Source organism: Apteryx mantelli, chromosome 2 (genome assembly GCF_036417845.1).
Source record: "Apteryx mantelli isolate bAptMan1 chromosome 2, bAptMan1.hap1, whole genome shotgun sequence".
Lineage (NCBI taxonomy): Eukaryota > Metazoa > Chordata > Aves > Apterygiformes > Apterygidae > Apteryx > Apteryx mantelli.
The window spans coordinates 113,727,791-113,743,241 of NC_089979.1; the positions used below are offsets into that span (position 1 = coordinate 113,727,791).

Below are 15,451 nucleotides of genomic sequence, written 5' to 3' on the forward strand. Positions count from 1 at the left end.
GAGAAAAGTCTTAGCTTTCCATGTGCTGTGGGCTGTGACATGTGTTGGATCTTTGGGTCTGCAAGCTTTGGTGTCTCAGACTCTTTCTGGTAAATGAGCAGAAAGACCCTAAACAAAACTGCCCGCGATGCTTTTGTGTACTACGTAGGTTGTTTTTTGTGCTATTTTCTGTGTAATCTGCTGACATATAGTCACTCTGGAGAATACTTTTGTTTTTTATCTGTATGTAGTGTCTGAACTTCAGCAAGGTTTCTAAAACTAGAAGAAACGTTATCAGCTTTCCCCTTTCCCCTTGTTTTTAAATTCCTCTGACTATAGAGGAATAGTGCATTTATTTAACAGGGTATTTTCCACTTGCTAGCTTGGTTGTGGATTCAACCTGTGCCCAAGCAAAATGTGTTCTTGCATCATTACAAATTTGTTTTTAGCCTGCATGCTTGACTGTAGAGATTATTTCAGGTTAGGTCCAACTTTTTACAGGTTAGGGCTTCAACTTGTAACAAACCTGTTGTAGTTGAGTAAGCTGTGGAACGTGCTTTCAGCCTTAGGCAACTATAAGATAATGTAACTTTGGCTGTGGTGGACAGCTTGCTGCCACCAAAAAGGGAGAGGTATAATTCTTTTTTATGCTTCCCTTGTTTCCTGCCCCCCCCCCCCCAATCCCTACCTTGCTCCCAGCTGTGTGGTTTCGCAGTCTTTCTTCTGTTAGCTCTGGGGCTGAACCCTTGCAGAGCTTGTTTTTGTATACTAACCCACCAAAAAACTCTTCCCTCTGTTCTTGTCGGTGCTGTTTTCTGCCAGGTTACTTAGTGAGACTGACCCATGGATGCATCTGCCAAGTGCTGGGACTGCTCCAAGGCAGAAAAGGGAGCAGGGAGGCAGGAGGGTGGTGGAGGGAGACACCCCCCCCCCCCTTTCAGTAGCACTCAGCTGTTCAGTAAACTCATCCTGTCTCCTGAGACCACAGCGTTTAGTGTAGCCTCCTTACACAAAGCCGAGTACCTTGTGTTTGCAGTGGACTAAGAGTGTTTGCACACTGTGCAAACATCTGGACTGTGGTCCAGATGAAGTGAGTTAATTTGTTAAACCACAGACTCATTTGTAACTGATTTGGTAGTTCATGCTAGTTAGTGCAAGAAATGTATGAGAAACTGAGCTGCTTTTAAACTCCTTAAAGTTATGCTGTTGAAAAATAAACTGGTGTGAGTGCTCTTATTTATGTTTAAGAATGGTTTATTTTTCTTAGCTCCAGCCTTTTCCAAAGAGTGTCATCTGGCTTTCACTTTTGGATATGATTTGGACAATTTAAGTGTTGCCTGACTCCCTACCTGTTTTTAATATTGTTGCATGCTGGGATTTGCTGCCTCCCAGCTGATGGAACTGTGCACATGTGTGTGTGCATGCGTATGCGTATGTATGTGTGTGCATGCATACTCTGGCCTAACACAGCACAGATCCAGTGGTTTACCTCCAAGTGTTGATGGAGGTAGATTTAACCAAAACTGTGTGACTGTCCTGAAGCAATTACTTTCATTCAGCTCCACAAACCCAGGAGGTGGTAACAGTTTAAGCCACCACAGCTGTTTGCAAAGTGAGTTTGTTTCAATGCTGAGTAAAATTAAACTGCACAGATGCGCTATTGCTGCTTCACGCAGATGCCTTAGACTTGGTATTCTGGCAGGCAGGCAGTGGCACAGCCGGGAGGGGACTGCTGAGGACTGATAGGTTTGCTTGTGTATTTAAGCAAAGCTCCGGGGTGGGGGGGGGGGTGGGGGGAGTCTTTTGTACCTCTTGTGTTGTCTGACAGCTTACTTATTTCAGTGAAAGTGAAGAAGTGTTTGTGGGTGGAGGGTGATCTTGTGGATAGCTGAACCAATCCTACGGAGGACTTAGGTACCAGGAAAGAGACAATGTAACAGAGTTTATTTTGGAACTGCTTGACCTGGTTTCAAGCAGGACTCATCCTGTTTTTAGCATCTTGTATTTGAGATGTATGTAATTGGGGGCAGGAAGGATGAAAGGAAATTGGGAAGAATTGCCTGAAAAGAAATGCAGACTGATTTGTTTGGCTAAATGTCAGTCTGCAGAAAGCCTGCAGCATGGTCTTTAGAACAGCTTTACCAGAAAAGATGATTTTTCATTTAAAACACTTGATTAACTCATATCTCTCAAACCATTATGGATTCTTCAGATTCCTTTGAGGTATTAGGGTATGGGCCCGCGAACGAGCTGCCGAGCCATAAACTAAGGTGCGAGTGTGCATTGCGCTGAGGATGTGTGGTCCTGTGGTGAACAGGAGGCAGCTCGCTCCAAGAGGGGCAAGCTCTCCTACGCTAACCACAGGGTAAGACCCTGCACATGGGCACTGACCACAAGGTTGTGGGTGCGCTGTAAATGCACACTGTGGCTTACACCATGGTAGCTTTTTCATCTGCCCAGAGCCTTAGTTTAATTGAACATCTTATGCAAGCTTAACCAAAAGAAAATGTTTAATGCCTCCTCTTTCTGCCAGCAGGATAAGAATAACAACTTAGGGCATGTTTGAACTTTACTTAACGCTTAACAGCAGTGCTTTTTGACTTTGCGGAGTCGTGGTGGCAGAGCTCAGTCACTGGTTCCAGTGGTTTAAGTCAGCCTGTTCTCATTATAGAAAATGGAGAGCCAGTGGGATAAAATTTAAATGCTGCAGATGTTTAATGACAGGTTTCAGCAAACTTACGAACTCCTCAACTATGTAGCACAAAATCAGAGTCAGACATCATGGCCAGTTACTTACGTCTGTTACACAGGATATTTCAAAGAAATATCCAGAAGTTGCCAATGGAAGCTAAACTTTGAAAAATATGAAGTCATTCTTGCAATGGTTCAGATCTGTTAAATATCATGTGAACAGCCACCTATTCCTTGAGGCCAGTGTTAGCATGCCTAAATGGGGAAAATGTTGTATACATGTTAGCCTGCATGTGAAAAGGCAGAAGCTTTTGCACAGAGGCAAGCGAAAGCACTGCTGCTGGTTTAGTGTGGGTTCTGTTCAATGCATTTTTCAAGTCTTTGAGTCTTAAAGAAAACCTTTTGGATTTTTCTCTTTCAGAATCGTAATGAGATAAAGAACGGAGCAATCCTTCGATTAACAACATCTCCAGTGAGTTACCTTTCTGTTCATCTCTCCCTTCGCAAAGTAGAAAGTGAAGATTTGATTAGCAGAATTGCAATGGACTGATGTGGGCAGGGCTTGTTATTGTTGTTGATTTTGTTCTTAACTGTAGCCCCATTGTATCCCACAGTCTCTCTGCAAAGGAGGATGATGGTGCAGTCACAAGATGACTGTGTTGATGTATGTGTTGATCTCTTTTTTTTCAGTTACAGGGGCAGGGGTGGTGTCTCTGAGTGAAATTTTGTGGTAGGGCTGGCACAGCTGGGTGTTTTTCTGTCTCTGACTTCTCTCCCACTGGGGGCAGCCTTCATGTCCACGGTACCTCTGCTTAACTGCTGGCATTGCAGCCTCACTCATGTGCTCCTTTCCTGCCCCTAACTCAGAACCAGGAGAAGGGGCTGGTGGTTGAATAAAGGGAGAGCTCTGCTGGGCAGCTCAGGTCAGAGCTTTCCTCCTGTCTAGGTTTCTGCTGAGTGAGCAGCAACTGTGATGTTTGGCTTTGCTGTTTTTATTGTTTCGTGTTTATTCAATGTTACCTCCTTGCCAGCTCCTCAAAAAGCATGGCAGAGTCACTGGTTGCTTTGTAATGGCCTGTTCCCCTGCTGAGTTGAGCAGTACTGTTGCCACATGCTGGAAGCTTTTATTAACCCCAGAAGACATATGTCTTGGGCAGCAGTGATCACATTTCCTTACTGACGAATGTAGTGTGCCGTTAAAATGGTTTACCTCTGTGTGGTGGTGTTTTAGCCTCTGCAGATTCAAAGCATTCTTATGGGCAAATTCTGTCTTCGTCGTTCTGCTGCTCACTTGAATAGGCGAGACAGAGCTGGGGTGGTTTAACTTCTGGCTTCTGTTGAACCCACTAAAAGCGTGCAGTCAGTTACTGCCATGATATGTGGAAATTTGTCTACCTAGAAGCTGCACAGAGGCCACAGATTCATTTTGGATGGATCACTATTCAGCTAGTAGATCCGAGCCTCAAAGGAAAGAAACAAGAAGTGTACGATGCTAACTTCCCAAGTCCTCCAGACATGGAATGCATTCCCACTCTTCCCCAGCCTGCTTAACTTAATGAAGATGTAGGCCAGACATAGGAGGTAGCTGAATTTGTAAGCAGGTTCATGTGTAAGTAGAAATTGAAGAAGTCAATATGAAAACATGTGCATACGTTGGTTTTGATTGTGTCTGCAAAATTCTTCTACAAGAGTATAGCTTTTTAATAGAAAGCACATCTAAGTAGCAACCAACTGGGGAAAGATGAGATACTTCCCATTATCATTTATCATCTTTTTTCAGTGGTCATATACAGAGCTTTACAGCCATGAGAGTAAACAGCAGTTTAAGACCATGGCTCTTTCAGAATCTGCATGACTCCAGAGCCTCTTGCTGTATGTCACCAGAATAGCCTAGTACCTGGGAAACCACTTCCCTGTGAATTAAAACCTGTTCGGTGGACCTTCCTCAGAAACGGACAGTCCCAGCACCAGCTCTTTCTATCTTTTGAGATTGCTTAAGAACAAATATCCACTCCACTGAGAAAGGGCTAGCTACTGCCCAAACTTGGGATCTCATGAAATCAAAACATCTGTGGTTCATCAAGAAACAGCATGGTCCAAGCTCGCTGCATCATTCTTTTGTGTAACCACAGCAGTGACTCATGGAATCCTTCCCTGTCTCAAAACCCGCAACTGGTTGCACCATGCAAAACTGTAGTGAGGTTGTGCTGTGGCTAGTCTGTGAAAATGGCTGTCTCTCTATCTTCATGATCACTTGTGGAACTGGAAATGTGACCGGCAAACAAAAGACAAACTTGGGATTTATAACACTTTCCACTAATAGCTGCGGGTAGGAAGGTGGGATTTTTGCACAAGTCTTCTGCTTTTCTGTTCCTTTGCCTTATGTTCAGTCAGCCAAGACAGGGGTTTTCAGGATATGAGAGTACTACCTGGTATCTGCCCTGGTTATAGACCACTCTGACTACATTTATGGATATATTCCTAAAGACCCTATTCTTCCATCCTGTCATGAGCTACAAGGCCAGTCTACTTTCTAGTCTTCAATATTGACATTTCTCCCTAAACTAGTACTTATAATCAAACTTTAAAAACAACAACAACAAAAAAACCTTTTGTCAATTTTTCCCCCAAATCAGGGGAGTAGTTTGGGTGGAGGTTTGAAAGGACTGGATTGTTTTTATGCCAGATTAAAGTATTCGTATTCTTTAAATTGTAGAGATCAAATGAAGTTCTGGATGTTCCCACCCTAGAATAGTATCTTTGCTTTTAAGGTACTGTTGAAGTGGTCATCATAGAGGTACCTAAAATAGATAGATTAAAGGCTTGCAAGCTGTGGTTTTTATACTGGTGACCCACACAAGGCTTGTCATTTACTCTGAAAAGCTAACAGGCCATCTGTTTCCGTTTTTCCTCTGAAATTCTGTCTGAGAGCAACAGTAGTTGGAGGAGATATGTGAAGAACAGACTGCATGATATATTCTTGCAAAATGGGGAAGATGCCTTCCTAGCTGCTTGAGCTGGATGGGAAATGTGTTTTTCATCCTGTGAAAATGTTAAGATTCTGAAATCTTCTTCCTTCCATCCCCCCCTTTTTTTCCTTTTCCTATCCTGCATCAGGATAAAACTGAAACTATCTCCTCCTTCCCCCAGAAAATGAAAATCACACCAAAAGCACTTTTTGGAGAGGCAGGGAAATTAGAAAAGAGGGAGAGGAGGAATGAAAGAAAGGAAGAAGAGCCACGTGCAGGTTGTCTGGAGCTTTAGAACACTTCCTCGAGATGTGGCCCTGTAATTCCAGAGTTGCCATAATCTGCCTATTTCCTTCCTATTGTGGGCAAAAAATCTGTCCTGAACTCAAAAAGCCTTTTGAGGAAACGTTTTTTTGCTTGAAGGGTTGTGAGGGATAATTTTGACTGATTCTGAAGACTGCATATACCTGAAATGCTTTTCTAATCTTAATTAACTGAATTTTAACACTGAAGATTGGTTGAGAAGGATGAGATGTGATCTTTTGGAGTTCTGTTGTCATTAGCCTCAAAATTCATATTCCTCATGTATCCAGAGCAGAGATTAAAAGAAAAAATAGTTTCATCTAGAAGAAGACAGGTAGCATTTTTGGATTTGCTTCTTTAAATTAGGATTAGAAATCTAACCCCTCAAATCTAAACGTTAAACACTTCCTTTTTTTTATCTCAAATTTAGATTTTGTATGTGTGTATGGAACCCTTTTTTCTCTCAATCATTGTGACATTGTGTTAGCAGAACTGCAGTTATGGTGCACTGCTAAATTCATTATAAATGCTTGCCTTCGGAGATTTATAACGTGTCTATTTTAAACTTCTTTGATTTAGAACTTCACAAACGCCAGTCGTCAGGCCTGGTGGGAATTTGAACTGTCTCTTTGTTTCCGTAGATCTGTTTGCAAAGTTTGTGTGATTCTCTGAAAGGCTGTTTTTTTCTAAACAATGCTATTTTTTTCTCTATTAACCACTCTTCACACAGACACTCTGTTTCCTAGGTAACTTGAGTACAGATTGAATTTCTCTCATATTATCTTTTTTCCCCATATCATCTTTCTTATTTATTTTTACTCTCCTATCATCTTTCTTAACAATTCTTTGAGCTATCGTGTTTTTACTGTTTTCCATGACCTATTTTCCCCCTTTGTCCATTTGCATTTCTGAAGGGACTCATCATATGTTTCTTGAGCAACGTGTTTTTTTTTTTCTCCCCGAACATATGTGAGGGTGAAATGCCAGATTGTTATTGTCTATTTTGTGATGCCCATATTCCAGTGGCTGGTGAGTAGGTGTATAAATGAGCTGTAATTGCTCCTGGGTGTGAGACTATTCCAAAAGGACAGTTCGGTCCTGCAATGCAGCAAGTAGAACTGAACCTTTTTATTGTATGCAACTGTAGATTTATTTTGATCAGATCTTGCAAATCCTCCTTCTAATGACTAATCATTTTGAGAGGTTACTAAAATACTGGGAGAATTCAGCTGACAGAATGACTCTCTCTCTTTTCTCAATTTAATGGTTTTCAAACAGAATTGATTATCTGAACACTAGCTGTTTATTCAAAAGTAGCTTTTTGGATAGTTAGGAAAACATGGCTTGCTCATGAACTATACACTTCAGTCAATGTTCAGTCAATGGATAACCTCTTCTAATGTGGTATTTATTGTGCCTGATCATTTGCTTTTGTCGCATGAACATAATATTTTTTTTGTCTCCTGCTTGGAGATTGGTTAAGTTCTCAACCCATAAATTGTTTATAGACAGCTGTATTAACATTTCTTGCATGATCACTCATATAAATAGAGGTGTTCACTGATAGTCATTATAGTATTTTCCCTGAATGCTTTTTCAGACATGAACAACTTGTTTTGTCATTATACCTGTCCTTATAGATCACATGTAAAAGAAATTGTAGGGTTTTTTAACTCATCTCTACTTATGCATCTAAATCCTATGTCTTTAATAAGTAAGAATTTGGGGGTCTGGTCTGGAATCTTCAATCTGTGGTTACTTAAATCTGTGTTCAACTGACTTAATCTTCATAAAGCTCAATAAATGCAAAAATATTTGCAGATTAAGCCTGTGGTTGTAATTACGTGTATCTTGTAATTGTGACTTAATTGTTATTAAAACCTATAGTAGGCTCACTGATCACTGAAGTCAGTAAGTGAATTTGATATGTGTTTGCACATGATACAGGAGGAAGATTTGGGAAGGGAGGTTGCTTTGTCTTTTTATAGGTAAAGGTTTAAGCTCATGTTTACAGATTTCTGAAGTCATATTGTGAATAGTAAGAAAAAATGATTATTTCAAATGAAATGGGAGGAAAAAATAATCAGTGCTCCTCTTGAAAATATTCATAAGTGACTACTGACTGCATAAACTCTTAGGTACATGTGTATAATACATATGCGCAAGCATCTGTAATACTTCTCATTGATTTTGTATGTCTCCAGATGTGACCATTTTCCTGTTCCTCTGTTTCTACCCCTATAACTGGGTATAGTGATTCAATAGGACTGCCTCGTGTATTATTTTTAGAGTTTTAAATATAGAAATTGTGCTTGCTGAGCATTATTATAAAAATCTTAATGCCTTTGCTAATTAAAATTGGATCTCATTCCTTAGCTGGCATCAGATGCCAGTCAGTCTTACCGGGTTTGTTAAACCTGGTTTGTATGTAATGATGATTATGTAACATATCCAGTCTTTCATTATTTTCTGAAGTACACTGAGTTGAAGGTGAGGTGGCAGTAACAAGTGAGGAGAAAGTAACAGTTTAAACCACCACAGCAGTTCATAAAGTGAGTTTGCTTCAACACTGATTTAAATTAAACCACACAAGTGAACTTATTTGGTGCAAAATTGTGTTTGGTAGTAACTGATGGTCTGCGTGCCCTGTTTTCTAGCAGAAAGATGAATGATGCAACTAACTTATCTACAGGGCAGACCAAAATACTCTTATTTCATTTACTTTTTGTAAAGAATAAAGGATAAAACTGTGATCACATAATGGTAGAACAGCTACAGATAACTTAAATCAATACAGTCCAAATTTCTCCCCGTAGCACATTAATATTTGATAGCATTTGGAATCTGTGTCCTCCCTTCTGCCCCAGCTCTCTGTGTTTTGTATTCTGTACCGAAACCCTCTGTGCTTCTGTGTAATAAGTAGTTTTCGAAGTTTCATGCACAAAGCATTCAATGCCAAAGAAGTGATGAGTTGGTCGGCAGAATCCCTTGTAGGATGATCTTGGGATTCCTAACCTCCAAAAGGCTATTTGAGTCTCTAAGCAAGTCACATCTTGGATTTGGGTCATTAGTTTTCTTTTTAAGCTGACAATCTCATCAAGCTGCTCCTCCTCTTAAGCACTGCTTAAGGGTAGCCTTCTCTGGCTGTACTTGGAGCAAGTCATTTAAGACTAGGCAAACAGCTTATGCCTCTTGACAGCCTTCTGAAACACTCAGGCTTTGACAGCACACATTTTACAAGCTTCCCTGTCTTCCTTTTCTAAACCTGAGAGCAGTTAATATGGCTGTTCGAGTAAATGGAAGACAGCATTTCTGTTAATTCCCTCATAATGGTTCTCCGTTGGGAAGGTTTTATATATTTATTTATTGTTCTTTGCTGAATGATATCTTAATAAGAGCAGAGACATGGCAGCTAGCTCCACTGTTACTTTAATGAGCTGCGCTTTCTACTGTCCATCCACTGATGGATTGTAAATCATTAAAATAGTTCCCTGGTAAGCACTCAGAGTATGTTTCATCTGGGTTTCATTTTTTAATGCAGTCATAAGTGAGCTGTACATTCCATAAGCACGTATGAGTGCTATGGCAACAAGAGCTAGGAGGTTTGTGAGAACTGCATGGTGTTCACTGAAGCAGTATTTTTACCCATCAGGCACTTGTGACAGCCAACATTACTTTTGGCCATGTTTCTGATGAGACATGTACCAGTATTTTTGCTGAGACAAATATTTTTTTACCCCTTTAATCAAGATCTGCTCTGCCAATATCAGTTCTTTTTTCTTCCAAGAATAGGAGGAACATGGTTTACTGGATGCAGTGGCTTGCAAAACTCAATGTACATAAAGTACTGCTGTGTAGAGCTTCTGACCAGTTAAGCCTTACGATTTCTTTTTTCTTGCAGTCTTCTGACACTTTGCTGATGAGGCATTAGCACTGGCATAGCCAGACAATGCCTGGGATGCTACTAAGTTTTATTTTATGTGTTCAAAATAGAGTCGAAACACTTTTATAATGCGATGTCTCTGTGTTATAATTTTTGTGCTCTGCAGAGGGGAGCCAGTGGTCACGGATTTAGGATTACAGTTTGTTTTTCTCATTGTTAGTTGCAAAGCTGACTTCACAGACACCAGGATTTCATATTTGACTTTTGCAAGGTTTAACATATATCTGTTAAAAGGTTGGTCCTGCTCATGCTGCTATTTTGCACTGTAGGTGGTTGTCCCTATGCTGGGGTTCTTTCTTTTCATATGTACTGGAAGTCTATCTGGGATGGCAGAAGTGATTCACCAGCCCAAGGTGTCTATGCTGGAGGCAGCAGTCTCTCCCAGAGAGAAGGGTGAACCTGACCATTAATAACCTGCTATTAATGTGTGTGTAGATGAAGTGTTTACACAGCAATAGCAGATACAATTTGAACTGGTTCCCACGAGGATGTTCCCCTGGCTCAGCTCACGAGTTGTCCCTTACTGGCTACTGGGCTACATAATGAGATTATCCTCCCCATCTATCTGGCCACAGCTCTGCTGCCAACCTTTACCTCCTCAGATTTGCTGGTTGAGCAGCTCAGGTGAGTACTGCTCAATCAGTGAACCAGGTATTTTGTTCATCTCTGCTGCTCTGGCTCATTTTCACTGAACGCAGGAGCCTTCAGAGAACTGACTGCCTATGGAGAGCTGAAAGGATTGTAACCTTCAGTAGGCAAATGGTGGCAGACAGTGAGGGGTGGGCTGGGGGTGGTAATCTTCCAGAACCACAGCAGGTGTGGGAGGACATGTCAGCAGATCTTAATGAGCTTAAACTAGGTTTGTGCAGCCATTTCTGAAATCAGAGGAACATAGCTGACTTGGCAGTGTTGAAGTCTTTTGAGACTGTTTCTTTTCTGAGAAATAGGAATTCAGGAATTCCTGGGCAGGAATTCAGGAGTTGCATGTTTTCTGAGAAACAGTAATGTTTTGAGGATGCCTTGCATCAGTGGATCTTCCTGAGTTACGATAGTGCGGAGTCTGAGAAGAAACAGCTCAGTAAAAGAGGTTGTATGGTGAGCTACAAGTTGGCTGTTGAACTTCTGATTCTTGTAGTAATAGTGGCTGCTCTGAATTTTTATAGCTGAATAGACCATGTTACTACTTTATTAAAACATTTCTTTCTCCAGAGCAGGTGAAGGAAGGAAAGGGTTGGAAGAAGTATTTTGTGGTTATCCTGGAAGCTGGAAGATAATGGGATCTATTTTTATTTCTTCCTTGGGCTTTAACAAATGATTTAGCCTATCAGCCTATTTATGTTTGAGAGAATTTTCTTTTGTTACCATTCAGACAGACATTCCCTTTAAAGAGGGAATGTATAAAGCATTGTTTCCCCATTATAGCTCAAACCAGTTGATGGAATAGGTAATTTATGGTGGCAGAAAAAGCTTTTGGATGACAGGTTTGTGCCTTTCTATAAATATGTAACTGCTATGGCTACACCACCCAGTACTTTAAGCATAGTAAGTCCAGGGGCTAAAAAATATTCTGTTTCTTTTTGATACTGTCTTAATTGAAGATGTTAACCATAACCATATTAGCTAGAAGATATTTCTTCCCCTTACACACTCCTGCTCACCACATGGGTTCTGGCCAAACTGAGTGTTGAACTACATTTATTTTTGTCTGTAAAAATGGGAAGTAATAACCTTGCTGATCTCAGAGGATATTGGAACACTTAATTAGTATTTGTGAAGTAATCAAAATCATGTAGAGTTCATAGTGTTGTTATTTCCAGTCTTCCCTGTTTAAATGCTCATTTCCACTAAAAACCTTTACTGTCTGAGGATCTTGAAGTGCAGAGACGACCATCTCTGCAAAGAGTATATTCATTATTGAATAGAAAAGGAATTGTCTGTCAGCACAGCTTTTTCTTCTATCTTTCTTATTCTCTAGCAGAGAAAGAAAAAGCATGATCTCAGAGCAAGTAACTCTGAGCAGCATTTACCATTAATTTGATTTCCTAACAGCACATAGCTTCTCATTCACCTTTCATGCAGTGCAGGCAAGAAGTGAATTTTAGGAAACTGAATTTTGCAAGTATCTGCATATAGCAAGGAAGATTCTTTTGCTAACAAAAGTATTGGCTAGTTATTAACTGAAGCTTTGGATGTTGTGTTGTGGTAAGTAAAAGCATCAAATCGAAAATGTGAGATGTATTTTAAAGTATTTGTACAGCTAAACAGGAGACCAATTTAATACACTGTTGAAACATCTCTTTAACTTTTTATCATCAGTGTTCATTTCAGATTTCACTGTTTCATCCTATATTTTTAGCATTAATAGGCCAAATAGCCTAATATATACGGTTATTGAACTAACATAGTATGTTTATGTGTTAATATAGTTTATGGAAAATAATCATTCCTATGCTCCTTGTAGAGAGTATATGAGTTTTTGAATTGAACTGTGAACAAAAATGGAAAGAAAGAGCTGGAGGAAGAGGAGGAAGCAGCAGAATGCCTGATGTTGTGCTCTGTTGATATAACTTGATTAGGACAATATATGGCTTTACTTGTTAAAGGTCATGAAAAGTTCATAAGCAGTGTAAGCATTGACAGAAAAAAATGCTGGCACGATTAGAGTGCAATTGTGTCTGAGGCGATCATCTGTTTTATTTTCATTTCTACTTTTATTGATATGACACATAAGCTCTTCAAGCCAAAGGCTGTCTTCTGTTACGTTTGCATTTTGCCTGACACAATGGGATATCAATGCAAATAGTTATATATAACAACTATGGTGTAATAAATGATTAATATACTTCTGTAAAAGTAATCTGTATGTGAGCTACTTAAGTGTTTTAGAGAATGCAAGTGTTAAGTATGACCATTTCTTTAAGTTTCTTGGTTGTTAACTTTATACTATAAACTATATGGAAACGTGTTATTAAACATGGCTATTGCTCCTGCTTGGGCTAATGTTTTATTCATTATTGCCTTTGTAACGAAAGCTCTTCTGATGTTTTTGTTTTATATGTTTTGTTTTTCTTTGAGGCTCAAAATGCACAGCAGCTCCACGAGAGGATCCAGTCTTCTAGCATGGATGCGAAGTTAGAAGCACTGAAAGACTTAGCCAACTACTCACGGGATGTTACGTTTGCCCAAGAATTTATAAACCTAGATGGTATTTCTCTACTAACGCAAATGGTTGAAAGTGGCACAGAGTAAGTACTCTGCTTAAACTGTGACATCTGTGTCGCATTCTGTGTGCTCGTGCTCTCTCTCTGTCTCTCTTTCAGCCTGAAGTACGTCTATATATTACTTCTAACTTTACGTAAAAGGAAATACCTGAAGTTCTGGGCTGCTAGGACAGGATCTCCATGATCATAGAGAAAATAATGTATTTTTAATTTTCCCTGACTGTGGGCTGGTGGGAGTTGGGGGTGAGGGATGTGAGAGCAAAGTAGGAAGTTACAAGTACCCTCTGTGCCATGAAGTTTTGGGGAAGGTTATGGTCCTAGTTTCTTCTCTTCCCATCAGAATTTAGATAAATCATTATTTCAAGGCTGATGTCTAAGTGGTGACATCTGATAACTGTGCTTTAAATTCACTATTACTCAGTACAGTGTATGTAACTGTGTGTGTAGCAGCAAAACCCAGTGCTTACTTTATTTTCACTTTTATTTTAATTCTGACTGGGGATTTTCAAATGACAGTGGCTTTTGGAAATTAAGTGAGAGCTGACCTCTGGAAACACCTTAATTCTCTACCCCAAAATCTTAGCATTTTCACCATTCTGACTACTTTTTTCCATGGACTTAATGTGGAAGTTATTGCAAAAAATGTATCATCAACTGGATTGTTGCACTATTAACTTATGTTTTAATAGTTACTATTTCAAGTAGGCTTTTGATTTCAAGTAAGAGTTGCTCTTAGTGCTTTGCAGTCAGTGTCAATCTCTAGTACACCTGAAGAAGTCAACAATTTCTTACCTGAGAGAAAGCAAATACTTGGAAGGGAGCTTTCTCATTCTTTGGAGGATGTTCGAACTTGTGGACTAGGTTTCAAAAGTCAGTTGCTGCAGTCACTGCAAATCCCCTCTCAGATGTGCTTGCATTCACTCCAAGAAAGATCCAAGAAAGTAAACTGGGGATAAAGCAAAAGTAATAAGCAGGCTTTTAAATGGAACAAAACTTGTTTGTGGTGGTCCTGCACAAGATGTGCTGTGGATTTTCCTCAAAGATAGAATAGTCTTTAGAATGAAAGAGTCCTTAGACTGGAAAATGCTGAAAGCTCACTTCTTGTTGATCATTACCTGTTACATGGTTAACAGTTTGCTGGGCTTTGAATCCCCATTGCCTAACACCAGCTGAATACTGGAGTTCCAGTAGCTCATGGTGTCATCCTCAGTGTTTTGGTGTTGAGATCTTTATTTTTTTGAACTTGTGTGGTCTGTGGCATATATTACCTGCCAGTTCAGTTTAAATAGTTCTAGTAATCAGGTTTGTTGACTTGGCGTACGTATATTGATATAGTACGTGGTGTTTAAGGGACTAAATTAAACTAGAACTGAAGATAGGCTTAAGATAATTTAAAAGTATGCACACAGTGACATCTGCGAGTTTATACTGAACTAATTTAAAACCGTGCTGAATGGGCATGCTCAGATGTGCCTCTAAAGATCAGAACATGAGCAGTTTGAGAGTCACTGCCCCTTAGTTGTTTTGTCATGCCCTGCAGTCCAAGATGTGGTGATGTAAACTGTGAATTTACAGTTAAGTTAGAAATGGCTTAACTCTGCCACTGCTGAAGATATACTAAAGCACTTTATTTTGTACTGAAACAGAAAAGGAGCATTCACATTTTTTGCAAATGTTTCTTTTAGCTTGCAGCATGGCTAAAGCAAGTGCCCTCCTTGCCCTTCAAATATGTCTGTACTGCTGTTTCATAGCTGAGAGATGAGCCAAGCTGTGGCAGACTGATCTGTGTTAAAAACTTTATTTGGGAGGGGAGCTACTTAAGACAGCACTGTTGTTGAAAGAAATGCTCAGCAAATTATACCCTAGTAGTAGTAGTTCCTGGCTGAGGGTAGTAAGTTCTTAACACAGCAGGCTTGTAGGCTGGGCATATAACCAGTGTTGGTTTTTTTTGGCTTGCCTTTGGAAGGTTTGGAAGGTTTTGAGATTTTTCTTTTTAACTGGTGTAATGTATTACCAAAGATAGACTGATCTACAGATCTAATCTGTTTATCAGTGTTTCTGCCTGTGGGGAGAAAATCTGTCTAGTTTAGGCAAAACGGCAAAGATTCCAACTGAGTGTTTCCAGCATTTCACATGCCAATGAACACTCAGCGCACACTGCAGTTTTTTCATGTATAGCAACACAGAGCTTCTGAAGTTTGAGTGTCATAATTTCTCCCCGCTTCCCCCCAAGTTTGGCTTTGTGAGGGCAGTTGTAAAACAAGGCCACCTGCACTACACTGTACATTCCCTTCTACCTTTATGCTGTGCAGCAGTGAAAAGCTGATAAGCACATACATAACAGA

General features: G+C 40.0%; 1 protein-coding gene across 2 annotated transcripts in view; it reads left to right on the top strand.

Moving 5' to 3' along the window:
* Window positions 1–15,451, top strand: part of ELMO1 (engulfment and cell motility 1) — a 327,195-nt gene that overhangs the window by 75,151 nt on the left and 236,593 nt on the right. For both annotated transcript variants that reach the window (XM_067291248.1, XM_067291249.1), the window contains exons 6-7: window positions 3,092–3,142; window positions 12,961–13,130. In XM_067291248.1, the coding sequence (XP_067147349.1) occupies window positions 3,092–3,142; window positions 12,961–13,130 (221 nt within the window). The remainder of the gene's footprint in view (window positions 1–3,091; window positions 3,143–12,960; window positions 13,131–15,451) is intronic.